This window comes from Calliopsis andreniformis, chromosome 3, assembly GCF_051401765.1.
Source record: "Calliopsis andreniformis isolate RMS-2024a chromosome 3, iyCalAndr_principal, whole genome shotgun sequence".
NCBI lineage: Eukaryota > Metazoa > Arthropoda > Insecta > Hymenoptera > Andrenidae > Calliopsis > Calliopsis andreniformis.
The window spans coordinates 5,251,247-5,274,741 of record NC_135064.1 but is presented as its reverse complement, the minus strand read 5'-3'; the positions used below and the strand labels follow the sequence as shown (position 1 = coordinate 5,274,741).

At 32.7% G+C, this 23,495-nt stretch overlaps 1 protein-coding gene across 1 annotated transcript in view; it reads right to left on the bottom strand.

The window, feature by feature from the left end:
- Ror (tyrosine-protein kinase transmembrane receptor Ror) overlaps positions 1-21,571 on the bottom strand; it is a 444,527-nt gene extending 422,956 nt beyond the window's left edge. The window contains exon 1 of the mRNA XM_076393053.1: positions 21,331-21,571. Coding sequence (XP_076249168.1) covers positions 21,331-21,400 — 70 coding nt within the window. The 5' untranslated portion in view covers positions 21,401-21,571. The remainder of the gene's footprint in view (positions 1-21,330) is intronic.
- Positions 21,572-23,495: the final 1,924 nt, after the last annotated feature.

Genomic DNA, 23,495 nt, shown 5'->3' with positions numbered 1-23,495 from the left:
TATAGACTATAGACCACCTGTTACACACATGTGATGGACTATGTCTTAAAGTAAAGAAAATTGAAAATATTTTTCAGAATGTAAGGTTTTTATTTAGACCGATATTTCTTTTTTAAATAAATTTTATAAAAATATTTCAATTTAAATGAAAGCTTTCGTAATCGAAATCTCGATAGTGAATGTGTTAGTAAATGTGAATGTGAAATAATTAAAATAACTCAAAATAAGATATCACCAAATTTCCATTACATTTCATACTATACAAAGAATCTTTGTTGAATAAAAAGAAATTCGTGTATGCGTTGTGTTGTATGTATAGACATGTATAATTGAAAATTGGAAAACAATTTCTGTTGCACACATGTAACACTAATCGCTCAGGAAGAACTGGAGTGAAGAAACATGTGTGGCGCGTGGTAATGAACGTATTAAAAAAGACTACACTATGCCAGTACAACTGATCTTTAAAGAGCAAAAGATTAAATGCAAAATAAAGCTAATTGAACTTTCTTGACGTCATTTACTGTAAATGACGGCATTTTATCAATAAAAACGAATTGATAATCAAAATAACTAACAGAAAAATACTGATTAATTTTGGCTCAGAAATAGGTAGGTAGATATTGATTTTCACTATGAAGTGACAAAATTTTATAACCCGAAACCTTTCAGGCGGAAAATAAATTCCATAGAAAATATTTTTCATATCTGTTTATCAATCTAAATGAAAAAACTCTATTTTTGATATTTCAAAAATTACTTTTTAACCAGTCTAATAAGAAATAAAATTGTTCCTTTGTAGAAATGGTGCAGAAATAATATAAAATAGAGTAAAGTCACACGTTTCGGAAAATAAGATATATAAAACCGAGTTCTATGTGCAGTTCAGAACGAATTAAGGAGCAGCAAAAAGGGCGGTTTCGCCGAAGCCAGTGGAAACAACGACGGAAAATGACTCGCAGATGTTGAACCCTCGACTCGGCAAGCGTGGAACGCTTTACTCGCAGATTGCACTAGTTAAAAATTGTCGCCAGAAATAACGATAACACGCGACGAGTTGTATTCGTTTCGTTCCAACGGCGAGCCCCAGAGTTAAATTTGTAAGACGCGCTGCTTTCTTTGTTCGTTTAGTAACCTGTTGACTGGGGAATTTAAAAAGGAAACGGCTCAACCCCCGTCGTTGATTCTAATCTCTCTCTTGTTCTGGTCTACATAAATCGACAAATTTGCGCATTTCGTGGAACTCACTTCTATGAACATCTCGTCCAATTTTTCTCTGTCAACTACAAATTTTGGTACATTGAAGAAAAATGTTATGTACATTTTTAATGTACAATTCAAATTCGTCTAGTGTTTCATTTAAGAAGTGTCCATTTCTCGTATATTTCATTTTTTGTGTTTATACTTTTGGAAACCTTAGGTGTAATATTTTAGTTAATCAAATTCATACACATTTTTTTTAATTATATAATACTAAGCACCCTTTCACATGTTCTCTTTTTAAATATACAGGGTGTTACCTCTAATGCGACACATGATTTTTCAATCACTTGTAGTCACCTGAAAGAAACAGTTTAGAACAAAAGTTGCAGAATATAAGGTGTACAATAGATATCAGTAAAAAATTTCGAGAACAATTTGTTTTCATGGCTAAATCAAGATCACCTTGGATTTTACAAATAGAAACTCATATTTTGTTTGTTACCATATTGTAGAGGATATCGAGACGAATTCAAAACGCATATTGCATGATATTTTTACTAACATATTCGATTTACAAGTGGTGGAAATGTGATATATTTTTCTTTTCGTTGTATTTGACTTTAAGACAATATAAACATAATTGATCTAAGATTATTGAATGTAAACATAAGAAAAATGCACCTTATTTAATTATATGTTCCAAATGCATTTCGCCTTCCACGACGCAATATTCTGCTCTTTTACAGAAGTTTAAATGTGGTGCTGCAATTAGACCTGCTGGATACACAGCTCTGCACGCTGAAATGATTCTCACTTACAATTCTTCGATGCTGTTAATTGCTAATTGATATGCAAGGGACCGTAAATATCCCCATAAAAAAATCAAGTGGAGATAATAAAAGCTAAATTTTCCACATTTCCCCTACTGTAAATCGAGTAATGTGTTAGTAAAAATATTATGTAATGTGTGTTTTTATTTTTAAAACCCAAGGTGACTTTAATTTCACCATTGAAACAAACCGTTTTCGAAATTTTTCACTGATATCTATTTTACACGTCATACCCTGCAACTTTTGTCCTAAACTTTTTTTTTCAGATGGCTGAAAGTGGGTGAAAGATCGTGCGTTGCGTTAGATGTAACACCCTGTATAGAAATTGCTGATAGATAAAATAATAATACATAAAAAAATAAAAATAACACAACAAAATGTACATATAATTTGCATCAAGAAATATATAAAAATAAATGATTCAAAACTTGGATTCTTATAAAGGTAATAACTAAATGATTCAATTAACATATATATGTTGAGGAATATCTTTACACTAGGCTATTTTATATATTGTTATTTATAAAAACTAAAGATTTTAAATGTTAAAAATTTTAAATACAGAATAAGGCCTAAGCTTTTGTCCAAAGTGCCTTACGCTAAACATGATCCTGGCATCAAATTATTTAAATTATTTGAACTGATACTTGTGTAAACTTGTGCGAAATTGTTTCAAGTTTGTTTCCATATTCTTAATACGTTTAAGGCTTCTGCAGCTCGCAGAGTTATTATTCGAGGCTTTTGGATGTAAACCATGTCCTTTACGATCTTGCGTCCGTTCCGTATTTTTAATTAATTTAGAACTCAAACAGACTTAAAAAAGTCTAGTTCTGCAAATTCTACCCAGAGCCCAAGTTCCCTTCCTTTTTTAGAATTCCACAGGACAGCAGAAAAATTCCCACAAAAGAAACGGGGGAACTGTACCACAGATTAAATAATTTTCATTCGAGGAAACTCGTTCTTGCTGAGATATTAAAACAGATGGATGAGAGAGGTTAACTCCCGTGAAAAATGAAAGAACAAACGAGGAGAACTTCTGTTTCAGCCCCACGTGTCTCGACTAATTACCGCTGAGGATACACCTTCGCGAGAATTAATAATCTCAAAACGCTATTAAAACTGCCGATAAAAAAAATGCTGACACCAGACGCGCACACTTTTCCCAACGGCTTTTCCTGGCCCGATAAACTTCGTAATTACGAAACTTTAGCGAGCAAAGTGTATCAACGGCACCGGATCAAAGCGACACTCGAGATCACACTGTAAAAGTTCTCTTAATATCGGCCGGGGATATTACACGAAACAAAACACGAAGTCAAATAAAAAAACACCGTACGAGCCACCCCTATTTTCTCTCCTCGCCTGGTAATCTCGAACCAGCTCGAAATTTTCGTGAAACGCCTCAGGAGGTGCTTTGACCGTACAGCAGAAGCGCATCAAAGATAAAGATGAATAAAATATCCAATTTTATATTATGGTAGAACTTCGGTTACACTCAGAAACAATCTTGTAACACATAAGCACTGATGAGTATTGCACATATATACATGTAAATTTGATATATTCAATTTAAATAGGTAAGGATAATATTAAATGAAGTTAGATTAAATTAGACTAAAATTAAAATTTCTCTGTACTTGTATTGTCTATTAACCTTCAAGTGACTACTGTTTTAATGTCACTAGTAGTGACTTGACGTTAAATGGACGATATAAACATATACCCAAACACATGACCTCATTTTTTCATTATAGTTTGTATTGTAGTTGTAGTTCTATGTTGTAGTTGTAATAGTATTTTATCTACCATGAAAAAAATTGTTGACTGAGAACTGAAGGAGTCAATTATTAGATTAAATTAATCTAATATTAAATAAAGTTAAATGCTTACTAGGTACTCTAACGGGGGGAATTTATGAACTGTTTCGCGATAATCCAAAATAATCTCATAAAGCAGTAAAGCGTAATTCTCTCCCGTTTTCTCAATTATCTTTGACCTATTTCTATTAATTAATTTACATAAAATCATATACCTTCAAATTAAATAATTTTCGTATTTCAAAAAATCCATTTTATTCTAAAACTAATTTATAATTTTAATTATTAATACTAAATTAATCACCATATTTAAAAATATAAAAAATAAAGCAAAAAAAATAATCCCATCTCTAAAATATATTAAAAATATACAATAAATGTTTCTCACACAAAGCTTTGTCTCCAAAAAGCTTATTTCAAAGGCATTATTAATTTCCATGAAACCATATAGGTACCAGAACGCATACTCTATGCGCTCTGCACTCAATATCAACTTTTTTACAAACATAGGCAAATACAAAAAAGCCTTCGGTTCCATTTCGATTCATTTATCAACATGAAAGATCATTCTGTTCTATTTTTTATTACAATTTTTACTGTGATCTTCATCGCGTTTTAAACACACGAGGGAAACAGATCTGAAATATTGAGCATACTACATGAAAGTATCGTGAAAAATAACGTTTAGTCGCGATGCTAAAGAATCAGCATAAAACCTTGGGACAACGCGTCTTTCGGTTCGAACATCCTTGATACGATGGCAGCACTGCTCGACAAGGTCCCCTCCAGAAACATTATAGCAAAGCGTAGAAGAGAGAAGCATTGCTACTCTAGAGGCGATCTAAATTTAAGCTTCAGATTTATACGCCCTCACTCGCCGGCCATTGACTCTCCTTGGACTCGCTTTCAACCCCACGCGCACGCGATTTTCCAGCCCCCCTTGTTCCCCTCACTCTCGGTCACCTCTCTTCCCAGATGTGACTCTAACCCACGATTTTTCCCCTTTATTTGTGCCAGAGGCTCGGGCATATATCATGCGAAATACGAAGTAAAAGATGATGTTTCGAGTGATAAATCTTCTGGGCTGCCTGATTATTTTTAACGTGAGAGTAATTAAGGAGAAAGGGCCGATTCCGTAACAACACCTGATAAGTTGACATTTTAGTGGTCTTTCATTTTTTGACGATAACAGCCAATACTTTTGAATTTAAAATTCGTTTAAGTCTTTTGTTTTAAATATTAATTTGTTATCGTTAGATACTGCTGTGGCATTCCTACATTTTTTAAAGGATTCAATTTAATGGAAGAAAATTACGCTTAACGAATGAAGGAAAAATATCACTTCAGTTTTTATGAAATACACATTTTTGTCGTTATAGTTTAACTTTATACGAAATACTTTTACGATTATTTATAAAAGACAATGTATCGATAAGCGAATTAATATAAAGAATAAAGTAATTTTCTAAAGTGGTTAATTTCTGAAACTGTAAATAATACACATGACTGAGTAAATATTATTATTATAAATATATTAATTTAAAAAATGTTGTAATTTGACATATTCTTACAAAGTGAAATGATTTGCTCATTCAAGCTAACTAAAGTACACTTACTTCTGCTTCATCACCGTACTTTACTAATGCATTGACTGATTTTACATAATTTTATCCAAATACTACCAATGCCTGGTCTACATTACACGTTTACGTTATCATGTAATAAATCACTAAAATTATTCGTTCTACACAGTATTCAATAGAATTTCACCACGGTTTTCAGTCGACTGACACCACTACTGGTTGCGATATCGTCTCGTATTCTATTTGATGTGCAACGAGGATGGTAAATCCTGCTGTAATGCCAGTAGTTTCGAATGCATATTCTACTGCCTCGTCGATCATCCAAACGACAGTATGCGAGCGCATCTTATCACGCAGAAATATTTATATGTATACCGAGCACACAATGTAAACTGATCGATAGAGACGTACATGATGACAAAGTTTCAGTGAACTTCAGTAGATTATTTATTTATTTATATTATGCAGGCTTGTGTTTCTGCGTTTCTCGCTTTTCCCTTTACCCCTTCGTTCTAAACACTTTACGATGCAACTTGACGCTTGAATTACCGAGGGGTCGCGACATTTAACAAGAATATACGTATGTGTGGAATTATATATGTCTATTCTCCTCTACAGACTAGATCATTATACAAATAAAATTATTTAAATGTCATTATGAAAACAATAGATTGTTGCTTGTATAAAAATAAGATACAAATTTTATTTATACGAATATTTCTTTTATATATTTTTTTATTTTTTAATGGGGCATTTTTCTTGAACGTAATCATGTAATCAAATGTAAAAAATGGTCGAGATGGTCGAGAGCCCATCGGGAGAAAGAGAAGTGTGTAAGATGTTCGACGATAGGTGTCAAAAATTTGAAAGGATAATTACACACGCTAAAATGAAACGAGAATCAAGAATGACAAAAATGTGCCTCAGACTTTGTTTCAAATTTATTAGTTGTTCCAAAAACATCTAAAATTCACGTAAAATGTGTCTGACTTGGGACTCTACTACCGACGAGCATTAGCCAGATCAGGCACAGTGAAGTTAGTAAGTCCTAAGTCAAATACATTTCACGTGAATTTCAGACCTCCCAACAACTATTCTGGCATGTAGAATCACTCTTTAAAGTTTCTGACACCTGTTGTCGAATAAATAAATTATGAATAAACTATAAATAAATTACTTCTATTAACGAATTGACAAAACACTCTAATCAACTTAATACAAAGAAGTTCCTTTTCCTTCTTGTCTTCAAGTTCGAGTGTGTTTTCTTTAAAAGAAGTAGCTAAGTAGAAAAATAAAATGGTGGAAGACAGATATTTAAACATCTTGGCAAAATGAGTATTTAAAAAGATAAAGGCATCAGTAAATTAGGGAAGAGTCGTGCAATACCACTTAATCATTAGTACCTTTATCAGTTTACGTTGAAATTCAGCGTGTTAAAAGTTATTTTTTAATTAAAAGTAATTTTTAATTAAAGATAATCTTTTTGTTTCTCAAGTAAATCAATGATTTTGTTTCTTTATGGATACTAACTGTAATCTATTCAGAAAAAGAAAACCCTCTAATTTTGCAGTCTTCTTCATAGATTAATTCAGCCCGCGGCTCAAAGCTTGAATGTGATTTTTTTTAAATAATAAAATAAAATAAGACTTCACACAGAGCAAAATTACCAAATAGACATTTAACATTTAAAAAGTAAGTCACGAAAAACAGGATCTTTAAATATTTCCGTTGTTTATCGTTGTGTCAAGAAAGTTCTTTGGATAAAGTTTCACTGTTGAAGAGATGTATACAGTGATGGGAAAAAAATGTTTCAAGGTTTTTTACGAGACTTCAAAATCGTCGGTATTTTTTTAAATGGACTCTCATATTATTTTCGATATCTTTGTAAAGCATAAAAAACGAATTTAACGACTATACTTGCCAGGTCATTTTTGATACATCTTAGCATCCAAAAGTTAAAATCTCTTATGGTTTCACAGAAGATGAGGAACTGTGAGGTAACCATCTCGTACACCTGACCTCATCTCATTCGATTTTGTCATGATGTTAACCTCATTTTTGGGTTTACCTCATAAACACACTCGTATCTACTCATACCTCAAAGCTACAGGGCAATTCATTATTCACTGTATCTTGTCAATGTAGATAATTGAGGATATAATAATATAATACAAACAAAAAACTTTTGTAAATACGGTGTTATAAACGAAAATTTAATTAAATAGACATCACTGAAAATTTTACTATGAATGTGGATTCGTAACGCAATATGAGTGTACAAACTGACCACAATTGTGGAAGACCTTCTAATAAATTTATTAATTATCACTTTGTAAGTTGATTATTACAATGATCATTAGACTACGAATCTTTATTCGTTTATAGATTCATAAGTGGGAATTTTGCAATGTAATTATAAAAATACCAAAAGTAAAGTGTATGTTGTATTTCTTTTAGAGTGAAATAAATCTTTATGCAAGTTCCACTTCTTCAGTTATGTTTTTGAATATTCAATTTTAATACGGCATTTACACCATTTGCGTTTTTTACTTTAGACCTCCCCAATCACCTACTTTAAGGAGATCAGTGGATAAGTGGACACAATGTATAATTATTTGTACACCTCTTTCATTAGCATCTAAAACAATCCACAGACAGTACCGACTTTACTGCCAGTGAAACCGGTCCAATAAGTGATGGTTAATGATCCTTCGAAAGATAACGCGCCTTCGTAAATAATTGCAATACGACCGAACAAGAATTATCGATCATTAAGGATGTCAGCATTCTGTCACTTGGCACGCTATTAAAATACAGCGAAACGATCACGTTTGAATTACTTATCGTAGCACGTCGAGGAAATAAACACAGTAGTAAGCGTGTAACTGGCTTGCCTCATGTAAGTTACTATTTTGCTTCACATTAGAGGCGTAATTTTACTGCATTTACGAGCACAAAAAGCGCGATGATTTTTGTGCTCTTATGTCGTTCTCATTTGAGTTTAATGGCTCGCGTTCGTACACTTTGCATAAAATTTTATTTGCAAACTGTAGAATGAATATGTAATGAGAAGTTCTAAGACCGCAATTTCACGTTCGCAAATCATGATAAAAATAAGAAAACCAATACAGTGTGTTCATTTATAGGTGGAGCAAAATATAAGGGATCATTTTGGACATACAAATAAGATGATTAACAAGGATAACGAAATTAAGTATGAGCTTCTATTTAATAAATTTGATTATATGAAGTAAGGAAATATATATTCAAATATCTTTTTTAAATATTTTAATATATATGTACCCTTCAGTAAAACTCGTACAAATCAAACTTCAAATACCTACTACACATAGATGTACAAAAGTACAACCCTAGTTGAGGTTTAAAATACTTAACGCATCATAAAATAAAATCTTTGTCAAAGCTCTCCAAAAAATCAAGACTAACCACCAAGTTTTTGTGGCTACTTCCTTCAACCTCTTTCAGGGATAACCTGACAAATCTAATTTTATCAGTTACGTTTGTCGATTGTTATTCATTTCTGACAACTTGTCAATTGTTTCATTTCTACATTTTTATATATAGTATACGCTACGGGATAGAACATCTGTGAAAATATAGAAGTCAAACCATTGATAAGATGTTAATAATTAACAACAATCGACAAGCATGATCGGCAAAACTAGATTTGATATAAACTGTACTATACAATAACTTAACATGGGAGTAAAAGGAACACTCATAGCGACTGATTTAGTCTGATCAGTGGCTGCATCTACCAGAAATGTTTCTCGTGCTGTATGTGAGAGTGTAGGTGTAAGATACATATTGGTCTCTATTATGCATTTATAATTAAATCATTAACCAAATTATTTATTAACTTATTTTATAAGTGTACGAACTAGAAGGTATTCACGTATTTAGCGTATTCCTAAGGGCAAACTAACTGGACAAATTTTCTCTTCTGTTTTTTACTAACACATCATGACATAAAAAGAAGAAAAAGGTAAAAAATGAATATTAATTTTGGGTAGATGAAATGTAAGTCTTAGTATTTATTAATTAATTTATTAATAAACAACTATCTTAAGCGTATACTAATAGAGACCAGCACTGTATGCACTCACACTTGAAGCGCCTCGAATTTTACACTAGACCAAGTTACTGCAAAATTATGGTCAGTGTGTATTATTAAAGCAAAATTATTTGTAGTGTCTTTCGATCGATACAGAATCTTTTCGCTCGATACAGAAGCGATGGTACTAAATTCAAGTTCCGTATGTGCCAACTAGTCTCTCTTCTAAGAGCGAATGTTTCCAAAATGCAAGTATAATAATATAAGTTTCTATTTTATCAACGATGACGTACTTTACATCCAGCAGAGAGTTACGTAGCCACCGTTTTACAAAACTCCCTTTCATTATAACATTTAAATTATCATCAAACACCTCAAAACCGCGTAGTTTTCCCATCTAACCTCGTGTCAAAAATCTTCCAAAGTCCTTACGATATAAAATCACAATATTTCAGGATTTAATTTCAATAAAATTGTAAAATTATTTAGATACATACATGAAACCCTGTTTAATAAACCATTGCGTTTGTGTCTAAAGTCTAAAGGATGTAAGAAACATATATCTATACGTATATTATTGTACAATAGTATAAAAAAGCGTGTGTAAACTACGTGCTTAAAAATGAAGAAGGTGAGACAAATACAGATGCACGTACACTCACGTTAATAAGAAAGCCCAACGGCAGCACGCCTCGCCATAAAGTAGCTGTTCGTGCAGCATTATAAAAATACAGCGTAAGCTCTTATCGAAGTGGATGGCTCTAGACGCTGTAGGAGGCGCAAAGCGACACTCTTCGAGGTACAATCGTGAGGTGCGTGTCGTGGGGATCTACGAAGTGTTATAAGCTACATTTTTTATAACTATATCAAAATTAAAAGAAAAAGATTCCACTTTGTACATACTTTTCAATAGTGTTAACCATTTTAATTGAACTATTATTTAGTTATTTATTATTTTACTAATATTATACGACTCCAGTTAACTACTCAAAACTTTAAGTGTGTGTTTTCTTTCTCTATTCCTGCACAAGTAACATCGAGCTGTTTTATGACTGAAAAAAGAAGATTTTAGAAAAAATATTCTTCGTAATTTTCTATAACTGGATTGGTGAGTGTCTAAAATTTTAACACTTTCATCAAATGTATCTACTATAAAAACTCATGTGACAATAGTTTCTAATAGTTCAAGAACTATGAGAAAACTCTAGCCAGAGATTATTGTTTTTAACCAATTGTTCATAAAGCAACAATATCGTAATCCATCATCTTTGATTAATTACTGTCAATGATATTTTTATATTTGAATCTTAATTATGCCTAGCCCTCAGTTTTCTTTCTAAAAGTCTATATCTTTACTTTGATCTTTGTGGAAGGTCACGTATGGGGCTAGAACACCAATGATATCTACCAGATATTCGACAATAGGCGTCAAAAATTTGAAGAAGTGATTCTACGTATTAAAATAAAACAAAAATTAAGAACGACAAAATTGAGTTAGAGGCTTCATTTCAGAGTTATTAATTTTTGCAAAAATGTATACGTACGATTCACGTGAAACGTATCTGTTTGAAACTTATTCTACTGGCGACGTGTATTAGCTAGATTAAACACAACGAATACAGTGAAATAAGACCCGAGTCAGTAGAATAAGTCGCGAGTCAGGCACATTTCACGCGTGTCTCATTGTCAGACACTTTCTCAAGAATTAATAACTCGGAAACGAAACTTGAAACACAATTTCATCGGTCTTCATTTTCACCTTATTTTAGCATGTAGAAACAACCCTAAAAATTTCTGACACTTGTTAAACACCCTGTATTACTACTGCTTATATGTATATCTGTTATGACTTCTTGCAACATAGTATGTAACTTTCTTTTTATTTATAACGAAATATTATTTAGTCTTTTACCCGCGTGAAAGTGAATTAATAAAAAAGTTTTACCGCTTGAACACACAGTCGCACAACGCAGAACACGAGGGTTGCTAATGCGTGTGTCATTTTGCCTCATCATTTAAACAAACCTGAGATTTTAATACTTCTCGCAAATTTTATCTTCCTACGTTGCTAAATATTTTTTTTAAGAAAAAATTTAATATTTTTTTGCAGAAAATCTATGGTTTATTTAAAACTCCTAGTATAACCAAATGTTTTGTTTTGTCTTCTGATTTGTTATCATAATCTAGAGTTCTTTCATAATACCCCATTCTCCCCTGCCATGCTCAAATACTTAGAAACCAACAAATAAAAATGCTTTAGTGTCACCTCAACTTATAAACAGATTTATTCTCTACAATGCGACTCTAAATACTATATAAAAAAAAAAAAAAAATCTCAACTGATTTCGTAAAAATGAATGAAAAACAAAAGGATATCTACTGATTCATAATTTCAAACTATAGTTCCTCCTCGAGCGTTTGCGAACAGAAAAAGGGACCATGATCGTTAAGAACCACTAAACTAATCGGCAGAAAGAAATGTGAGATACCTCGAGTTGCACCAAAGGTGGTAATTAAAAGTGAAGTCATTAATTCGGCTTACCGCGAAACTAGGAACGTTTGAAATTGTTTACAAACTGAAACAAATACGCGTCCAATTCAGTTTTAAATGTTCCCAATTACGCGCATCCAGTGTGTCCTGTCCAGATTCACAATTATGTACTAAACCAACGAACGAGTATGAAACAGATACATGTACATACATGTAAATCGATCTCTTCCAGTTGAACGGTACAAATTTTGGGGAAAACAATGGAAAATTGCTTGTGAAATGAAAATTCTATTGAAATCTTTATTGTTTTCGAATTTAACATAGTGAGCAAGTGCTGCACGAGATTGCAAGAGTAATCTTGGATATAAATCAAGATTTTTCAAGAACAAGACAATATTCTTACTAATGTTGTCTTGTCTTGACTCTCGTGCAGCACTAAAGTGAGCAAACACATTATGCATAGTGCATTTATTTTAAAATGGTAATTCACATAGCATCAGCGTTTAAAATTTTTTGCGTAATATCAGAATTATTAGATTTATAGAATTCTTATAGAGGAACAATGCTTTTCAACTGTTCGTTCTCCGTTTTTCGTAATATGATAGAATAATTTTATAAGGTAAGTGACCCCGATTTCGTTAATGCTCTCAAATTCACCACCCACAGAAAATTCATTACTTCATAATTAAAATTGTAAAATAACACTAGTGTAACATTTTTAGAACTTGTAGCGTTTCAACTAAAAATTACAATATACTGATAAATAATAGTTATTTTTGTAAAACGTGACGTGATCGTATAAGGAATTCAAGATGACTTACAACGAAGCTCTCTGTTTAGTAAAACTTATCTTGTATGCAAATTTGATACTAGAGCAGACAATCCTTCCAGTTTGTCTAGTAAACTCTAAAAAATTCTCTTAAATCAAGTTGGTAATCTTTTTCACTACGATATGGCGAAATTGCGTACCTCGAGTATGGCAATTTTGCCAGTCGCTCCATTCTACTATTTTGTTCTAAATTCTAATTAAAAATCCCTTTTAGGGAAAATAAGTTATTACAAGTTTCAAATAAGACGCTTAAAGACGCTTCAAATAAGCTTAATGAAACATTCATTAATTTCACTACATATGTATTTAAAAACATCATATCACGTTACGTTTTTAAACAGTAGAATGGCGAAACTGGGATCACCTACCTTATGAATTTTTATGAGCTTTAAAAAGTTAAATGGTGAGCAGTTCCCACTTGCACAAATAAACGAAAAATACAATGGTGGAATAAACCCATTAAAGTTTTAAGAAAGAATTTTATCTTCTAATTCCTTTTGACTTTAACATCAAATTCGATATCATTTGCGTCAAAAGTTATAAAAAATGAGTAACGTATTCCGTACATCCATCGTAATTTCAAAACATTTTCACTAATAATTTAAAATAAGACGTCTCTTAATGTTTCAGTTCGATCAAATTTTAGATAAGAAATTATTTCAAGAAATAGATCTTGGTTATTTTCAATTTGACTGCAATATAGATTCTTGTACTAGAAGAAACCAATGAAACGATATTACATCCAAAGAAAGGGCAATTTGCCCGACCATTAAAGAAAAGTTAACGTTGAATGTTTGCGCAAGTAATCTTCGACAAGTTTGCGAATCCATTCTACCGAAAGGACGTTCAACCCGTGATCGATCTTCCCTCGCACAGTTTGAAAAGAGTCTCGTTTAATCCGAGGCAAACTAAACAGTAAAGTTCGTTTCGTTCCATGGCCAAGCGGAGAATACTTATGCAGATCGATCGATTTTAAAGAGAACAACCGTGGAACTGAGAAGTTCCGCAAGTCTATGGACTCGTTGCCACTTGTTGAATGTTTATAAAGCCGTGAAAATCGCAAGAAAAAGAATCGCTAGTAAGAATTTACTACGAAAATTTCCTTTTTTCTCGCCACACATTAAGTGTTATAGACGTGGTGATAAATTTATTTTTCAAAATATTCGATTACACATGAATCGGTGAGTTGAAGGACAGTACAAATCCTAAAAGTACAATTTTAAAGTATTTGATCTCAACATGTAGTTCTACGAATTTTACATACCTATCGTTTTAAGATTATTTGAAAATGGCTTATTTTGGACTTATACTGTTCTTCAATTCACCAAGTCATGTACTTAAGTATGAGGCTAGACACTTGATAATTGACAAAAGTTAGGTTTATTTGTTACATCGCAAACTGTAAAGGATTTTCGAGGAGAATTTAAAGATTAACTTAGAATCTGTGACGTATACTCTGAACTTATAAAGTTGAAGGTTCACAAGGGTCCTGGAATGGACAGAATACTATCTCAATTGCTAAAATCATGTTACTTTATCTTATCCAAAGACTTATGGAAGATCTTCAATACCTTTTTAGTGACTGATATTTTTCCTGGTTTATGGAAAACAATTTTCGTGCCACCAAGGGTTATGCGTCGATGAATGTTAGAACCTGAAGACCAATAAGTATAATTGATGTTACACCTTACATTGTTTGGGTATATAGTTGACAAACTGTGAAATACGATGACAATAACATAATCTGTAGTGAAAGAACAATTGAAAGAAATTATGGTCAAAATTGATCAGAAAAATATGTTAAAAAAACTCCAAATATTCAAACTAAATTTTTCAATATGATAACGATATAATCTAATCATAAAGTCTGTATTCTTGCCTGATAATCTCAATCACCTAATCTCAACCTAATAAAGCACATCTTAAGTTTCTTCGCAAGGAATTGCAGAAAAATAACATAAAGAACATTAAAATACTGACTAGCTCAATGCCTCGCCATCTTATGACTACATTTAATAACAGCAAATTGCTATAGTACAAACTATAATCTGCGATAATTACAATAAACATCATTGTCACTTTACTCGTTTATGATAACTTAACTACTCGATCAAAAACTTTCTTCAATATATATTTTAATTTATTATATAGACAAATAAAATCCTACTTACAAACCATTTTACAAAATCGTATTTTATAACTGAAATTCAAACATAGTTTAAAGTTTAATGATTTCAGACATTGTTGAAAAATTTAATAATTTCAGACGTCGCATTGTAAAGGGGTGTAGCTTTACGATTTGAATCTTATCTCATTACTGTCAATAACTATACTTTCAGTACTTCTAAAGTTCTATTGTAATTGACACTTAATTCTCTTTTTAACAAGTTCCTTTCCACAAAAATAGTTTGGTAGGATATTTTCATTAACTTTTGAACTGCATACCGTATCGAAAGCAAACGAAAACAAATATTAGATTTGAGTAATGCATCCCCTCTTTTGTGTTCGATTTCGATTTTTCGACGCGTCAGAAACGGACTGAACGATCTGAAACCAGGGAGACTGGGCGCTTCTAATCCGGCTCATGCGTGTCCAGAATGAGATCGGACGCTGGAATGGGATTCGAAACAACGACCAGTGCAAAATGAACCTTCATGTCGACGTTTTTCCATTCGAATTTCGGTAGAGGCTTCCTCTTTTCCTCCATTCTTTTTTTCGCATGAAAAACATCCATGCGACTGGGAAATGAGAGAATTCGCGTTTCGAAGCACGTATAGGTATTTATTTTCAAGGTGACGTAAATATAAGTCCTTTTTTTTGACGGATGCGTTCGACACCCAGCGGTTTGTAGCTCGATTTTTTTGTTTTAATAAAAATATTTCGCTACGTGTGCGTTAATTCGCAGCAAAAACTATGCTTTTTCAGAGAAAATAAAATAGATGTCGATTTTTTCTGTGGATTTTTGGTAGACGTAGTGTCTGCCTCTGGAAAATTTTGTTCGTGATAAAAATGGTTTAAAAATTCAGGAATTTAATATGAACAATGTGAAAGTTCGAATAGGACAGTTGTTCGTCAGAAATTGTTATTTAAATACTTCTAATATCAAGTTTATGTAGTAAATATGTCCCACATAAATGGAAATAATAAATTTTATGAACGAATACAGAGAGATCTTTCAAAACAAAATTACATGGTTCAAAATGGAACATACATAAGTACATATATAATATTCGTACTAATTTTATGCATTTGTACACATCGGTACACCTCCAGAAAATTGCATCTTCTTTTTAAACTACACCACTTTATTTCAATTGTAAGTTTCTTTAATTGTGAATATATTATAATAAAAAATTAGTGCTACCTTTAGTTTCGAAGGACAAGTTTTGAGTAACAAGACTTAAAAACATTATGAAATTTAGGAATTGTGAAATGTCATAATATTTCACATAGTTACAACACTAATAACATTAAATAATATTTATTGTTTCATAATATCAGTACGCATTCTGAAAATGGAGTACTCATTATCACAGATAGTCTAATTCGAACCATGAGGCAACAAATTTGTAGGTTCAAATGTCTTTTATAGGAGATAAAATTTCAATTGAAACACAATGTTGTTGTAAACATGAATATAACAATGTTGTTATAAACATTTTCACACTGACTTTCATACACTCTAAAATAGTACCCAAATATGTACAATGTTATTTTCTGCTCCAAAATTTATGATTCAAGCATTAATTGCTATATAAAATTAGATATATTTTTATTATTTAACTATTATTTATATCAGTTTTCTTAAAATTTTCCATAACACAAACCTCGTATAACATGAAACAACAATGTCTGTCAAAAGAAGGTTTAAAAACAAAATGACAGTCTAAACACCCTACAAAGACAATAGAGTGTGAACTTAAAATTATGTTAAAATTATATACATTTATGTACATTTTCTTTTATCATCAAAGTACGTTAAATTATATAGATTTTACATGTACAAATAAATCCCAAATAGATCTAGCATTCTGCATAGAATATTATATTCCATAAACAATTTTAGAAAGAAATCAAATTACGTAAAGAGAAAAATTCACACACAAGGAACAGTTCATGTTCTGAAAGTATGTATTTCGAAACAAACTGAATGATAAACTTTACCTCAACGCAATCCAGCTTGGCGGGATGATATCGAGGAGATCAAAAAGAAAGCTCCCGATCACATTCGATAAAAACAAATGGCCCATCAATGTTATTCAGAGCAGATCCCAAGAACAATGGAACTCAGGCTTGCTTTGCCTTGTCCTCGACACAAATGCTGCCTGTATAAATATGTTTTGGGTTCCCTTCCTTACTGCTTCCATCGTTTCTTTGCACTTTGCATGCATCGTCGTTTCAATGTAAACATAACATTTTTTATCCCCCACTCCCCAAAGAAAGGACAGTTACAATGTCAACAAGTAAAATATCCTTTATAAACATCATATTTTAAATGTCCTATTTTTTATTCTGAATCTTTCGCTTAAATGTGCATATACTAATGTGAAAGAGAAGACTCAATCCTCAAGGATCAAAAACTGCAGTGTATTGATCAAAACGGAGATAAAAATAATGCAAGATTATCCAATAAAAGGACATTTTTAGTGTCTAAGAAACAAAAACTATGATGTAAACAATAGACAATTGAATAAGATTTACTAGCCTTCCAATCAACCTCTGTTAATTTACTTCGTATATAAAATTATAATTGTTGCGAAAGGAATTTTTAAATGAACAAAACTGGGCAATTTTTATTATTTAATCTTGTCAGTAATGACAAGAAAGTAAAAACGAAAAGGTAGTTCACAAAGGTGTTCAAATTTATGTAACTACGAGGGACCAGGTTATTCTAATAAGAGATTTATAGGGCGCTTTTCATGAAACCTGATTTGACTGGCAATATGGTACGTTCAAATAGTTATAGTTTGCTTTTCAAAGTCCATTGTTCGTCAGGGCAACAAAGCTTTCGTGAAGCTACGTACATACAAAACTCATTTCCATAAGAAATACTTGTCGATGGTAACAATAACCACCAGTGATTAATAATAACTATCAACATTTCGGATAACCTTTGCATAACCTTTCATTTTCCCTCTAAAACGAATATTCTTTAAAAAAGTAACAAACGAAAAACTGAATTTCGTTCTTAAACTAACAACTAACAACTTACAAGTTTCAAAATTTGCAATTAAATTCAAATTTGATCTGTGACTGTTTTTGTAGTATTTGTTTGGTAGAAATACGTTACGTAATACCCTTTTCGTGGGAAAGTAATGTCGGTTTTTGACAGTGAGAGAAACCAATAAAACTGACATCACTTTCTCAGGAACCCAATAGCACATTCTACCTAGATGCTATTCAGTATAAAGGGGGCCAAAAAAAGATCTAAAAGTATAGGTCATATACCTACTCATCGTGAGAAATCAGAAATGTTTGATCAGCATAGACCCTAAAATTGACTCCCGCGGTACAGAATACAAAATATTGATTCTGAATTCACACAAAATGTTCTGTGTGCCTCTTTACCATTTGAATCCAAGACTGACATCTGCAGTTTATAAATTGACGATAATTAAGATAATCGCTAGCAAAACACGATAAAATTAATAGATATTCAGATATAACATAATTAAATATGTGAAAATTTATGTTTAGAAACATAGTACGTATCTACTAAATATATTTTACTATTAAAACAAGACACAAATGTTGAAAATGGGTTGTTGTGATATTACCGACAATCATTTCATCGACAATGATTTTATTGATAGCATTTGACCGACACTAACTTCGCCGACACTGTTTATTCACCAACACGATGAAATCACCTATAGTGTTTTCATCAACGTTCATGTTACTTACTTTAACTTTGTATTTACTCGAAATCATAACAATGTACATATTGTACGTACATGAGGTACGTATACAACATTTTATTATTATTTTCTTAACCTATATCTATAGATATCCTTATATACCTATGTAGTATGAAGCTAAATACAAAGTTAATATCGGTGACATGAGTGTCAATGAAAACATTGTCAGTGATTTTATCGTGTCGATAAATAAACATTGTCAACGAAATTAATGTTGGTTAACTGCTATCAATACAATCATTGTCAGTGAAATGGTTGCCAATGATCTCACACCAACTCGTTCAAAATTATCCAAAGATGCCAGAAACTCAATATCACACTTTTCTGTAGGTACTGCCTTTCTCTATAGTTAGGCAGTATTAACATCTACATCCTAAACCTCTCTTTTATCATTTATACACATGACACAAAATATGTATGGGTCATTCCACGCGAAATCGGGCACGTTTCGGAGCAAGTTCTTGTAATTTGCTCAAATTTGAATATGTTGTAGTCTTTAACGATATTTAAACGTACCCTAAAGGATTTTTCAAAATTTTGAAAATTGTCGATTTTACAGCTGTTTGAAGTTAAGTGCTACCTTTTTTTTAAAAAAATTATAGCTATTGAACTAGTAAGTGGATGGAGATGAGCTTTACGGTGCTTATAGAGAAAATATTGAAGTTTGTAAAAAAAATTATTTCATTTAAAAAAAATTGTTTTTTAATCGTCTTTTTTGCAATTATTTTAAACAAATGCAGGTTTTTAAGATGATGCGCGATTTTAAAAATCTGAAAAAAAAGGAGAATATAGTTTGATCCTTCCCCTTGATGGACAAACTTTCAAAAAGATGGACATTTTAAAATTGGCCCTGTGAAAATTGCCGAAAGTTGACGCTGCGTCGAGTCGCACTGCTTTCTTATTTAAATATTATCTCATTTCCTCCCGGTGTCATTTCTGACAAGATAGAAGCGATTCGTCACAGCAATTAATTTCACAAATGTGCATTTTGTCTATTTACCAACGAGCGAGAGCGTATACCAAACAGAGCCTGTAACTCCAATCCGACGTATTTCAATAGTCTGTGCCACTGATGGCCAAACTATGACGTGACAGGAGCCATATTTCGCCTATCAGAAATACTCAAAAGCCAAATCCTCTATTAGAACGGTATTTGATAATTTGATAATGATAATTTGATGTACGATTGTTTTCACCAATTTATAGCATTTTGAATGAAAAGTATGACTCTGGCATCAGACTAACACAATGATCCAAAGATCTAAAAAATTGTCGATCTTTGAGCAACCGAAAGTTTGTGATAAAAATGAGCAGGCGTGAAGTTTGCAGGCCTTATAAAATAGACTTTGTTTGTCTAATATTTAAATTCGAACGTCTTAAAAAATAAGACATTTTAAAAATGTACGTATTTTTATATTTTTATTATAAAACCATTCTTTAAGCAGTATTCCAATAAAGAAATTTGCCAAGAAACATTCATATAGTAATAAATAATAGAGACACGTGGAAAAATGACTTTATAAGCTTATACCTGTGGTTGCAAGGCAAAACGACCTATGTCACATTTTCAAAAAATTCCAGTTACGACCTTAATTGACATCTACAATATAGAATTTATATTTGCAGAAGGAAGAAAGGACATTGAAAGAATTGCTTCACTTAAAAATAAAGGTTCAAGAAAACGCGAGTCTATGACACAATATTGAAGCTGAAATCTTTCATCGCCAATATCTTAAAAACAAAAACTCGTGACTTAGGCCGTTTTGTCTTACAATCACAGATACATACACGAATAAGTAAATATTTCTTAGGTAATTCGTATTAGGTACATACACCTTTTTTAGATTCCGATTTTAAAAAATTCTCAATAAGAAACGTATAGATTTCAACAGTTCTGGCCTATTCTATAAGAAACACAAATAATTTCTCTTTACTTTGAGACAAATTAGATGCAAAAATATCAATTACCTTTCAATTGACAACTTTAGCTCTCGCTAGACCATATTAGGTACTTTTAACCTATACATATAGAAGAGCTCTAATATTCCTATTGCTCCATATCTTCTATTGCTCCAATTCCGATTTTTAAAAATTTCCAATTAGAAACGTATAGATTTCAACAGTTCTGGCCTATTCTATACGAAACACAAATAATTTCTCTTTACTTTGAGACAAATTTGAGACAAATTTCAATTGACAGCTTTAGCTTTCGCTGGGCCATATTAGGTACCTTTAACCTATACATATAGAAGAGCTCTAATATTCCTATTGCTCCATATCTTCTATTGCTCCTTTCTATTGCTCCAATTCCGATTTTTAAAAATTCCCGATTAGAAACGTATAGATTTCAACAGCTCTGACCTGTTCTATACGAAACACAAATAATTTCTCTTTACTTTGAGACAAATTTGAGACAAATTTCAATTGACAGCTTTAGCTTTCGCTAGGCCATATTAGGTACCTTTAACCTATACATACAGAAGAGCTCCAATATTCCTATTGCTCCATATCTTCTATTGCTCCATATCTTCTATTACTCCAATATTCCCATCACCCTTTCCCAAAAAAGGATAACAAATCTTACCTTTTAAACTGGCTGCAAGAAGCACAGCAGCAAAGAACAGACGCAGCTTGCCGTTGCTTTGATGTCCCATCGTGTCCTTGAACGGGGGAGAACACCACTTTGCACAGAGTCAGTTGCAGACGCGCGAAACGCCAGACCAGAATCTGCCCGTACTGAGCATCGTTCGTTGATCGAAATTAGTCTCGGCCGAATCGGTGCACGAACTAATTCAAGAACGAATCAACTACGTCGCATTCCCGCACTTTTTCCCCCTCCCCTGCGCCGATCGCTTCACCAGCGAAAACGGCGAACGTTCGCGCGCGCACGTGTCAACCACGATCCGCGAAACCTCGGTATCGTTCACTGTGCTCGTTTACTTTACACAAACAGAAGCCCGTAAACATCCACGATGTACGATAGGTCCAAAAAGATACACGCGAAACTGGTAAAAAATCTTCCCTACGAACACCTCGTGGTCACAATTTCATCCCCTATTTCAAGCACACCTGCCGACAGATTCGATCCTCGCGTCAAAATGAACCGATGAATCGATTGGACGCGGGAAACGATCCAATCCGCGTTTCTACGAGAAACAGTGCGTGAAATGGGGAACGCGAACTGGCGTAAAATGTTCGCCTGATTTGACACTTGATTCGATCGCATGCACTGTTGTCGCTTTAAATCACGATCACGCTCGACGAGAATCGACACGTGTTTTCGTCGATGACAGAAAACTCGAGCCGACGTCTCTGTTCGAAACGTTTTATCACGGAACTCGCACGATTCGTTGCTAATGAACTTGACGTGGACACACCGTGAAACGTGTGCGAAAGACGCGTCGAGTTGAAGTACTCGTGACAGCACGCGTCCTGTCACAAACCGAGAATGCGTGAAGAGAGCTGTGCAAACCACCCTTACTGTTCGACGTATCGCGCGACACTACTGACCCTCGCTGCGGCCAAGGCGCTGGAAGGCGTAGATGGCGCTGCTGCGCCGAGGCGCTCTGATAAACCAGGAGACGCCAGCGTTTGGGTCCGCGGCACGCTTGCAACAAGTTGCAGCGCGTGGCTCAAGCTGCATGCTTCAGGACGTGCATTCATTGAACGCAGTCAGCACGTACGCGGACGGCATAACGAAGTGCAATCGACTGTGAACGGCCTGTCCCCGTCGGATGCAGGTGTAATGAAATTAAAGTGACGAGTTGGGACCCCACAGGGGTGGACTTCCACCGATGATTTCTGATTGATGAGAATCTTTTTAGGTTTATTTCTGAGGTGGACAGGAACGTAATTTTTGAATTCTGGAGGCTCGAGTCTCACATTTTATAAGATTTCGAAATTTTTGAAGCTGTTTTGTTTTCAATTTTCGACAATTGTTGAAAGAAAAAAGCTTTCTTTTGGAAAACTTTGGTAAGATAATTTGGAAAGTAGAATAAATAGGGTAAATTAGACAAAATAATTTCGCAATAAAATAAATAGTTTTAATTTTGCATGTAAATCAATTTGAAAATGTGACCGTCGAACATTACTGAGTTGACAAGAGTTAAGGTAGTTTTTAGGTGAAAGTCAAAATTCAAGTCTTCGCTCAAATTGTGAGCAAAACTAATTTGAATTGCAAGAAATTCTGATGCACAAAATGGAATCGATTTATCACATAATTATCAAGAAATTTTTAGTGAAAGTTAATGTATTTTAACACAATGTTGACAAAGAACTGTTTTCCTCTTATTTTTTTTTGTCTGAAACAAAAAAACTATATTTAAATATCTTATTAAAATTAGCATGAAAGTATACCACAATATTATGAAGTGAATATATTAATTTCTGTAAAACTGTCCTCAGTTTTTCCGTAATTGCTAACTAAAAAAAGAGTTATACATGGTAAGACTTTTACAATTATTACTATAATATCGTTTGTATTTTATTATATTTTTCAATTATTTTTTTCAATAAATCTAAATAGTGTTAACCCTTATTAACTACTGACGCGAAGTTTAGTAGACTTTATATAATATATTTTTATTATTACTCTCATTTAAATATGAAAACCTTTATAGTGATTTAGGCAATATGTGTCATACCTTGTTTTTACATTCCAATTAACATCATACTAATTTTATAAATAATTAATATCAATAGGTTTCAACCAAAGTCTTCTTATCTTAAAATTTAATATCTATGGTTAAA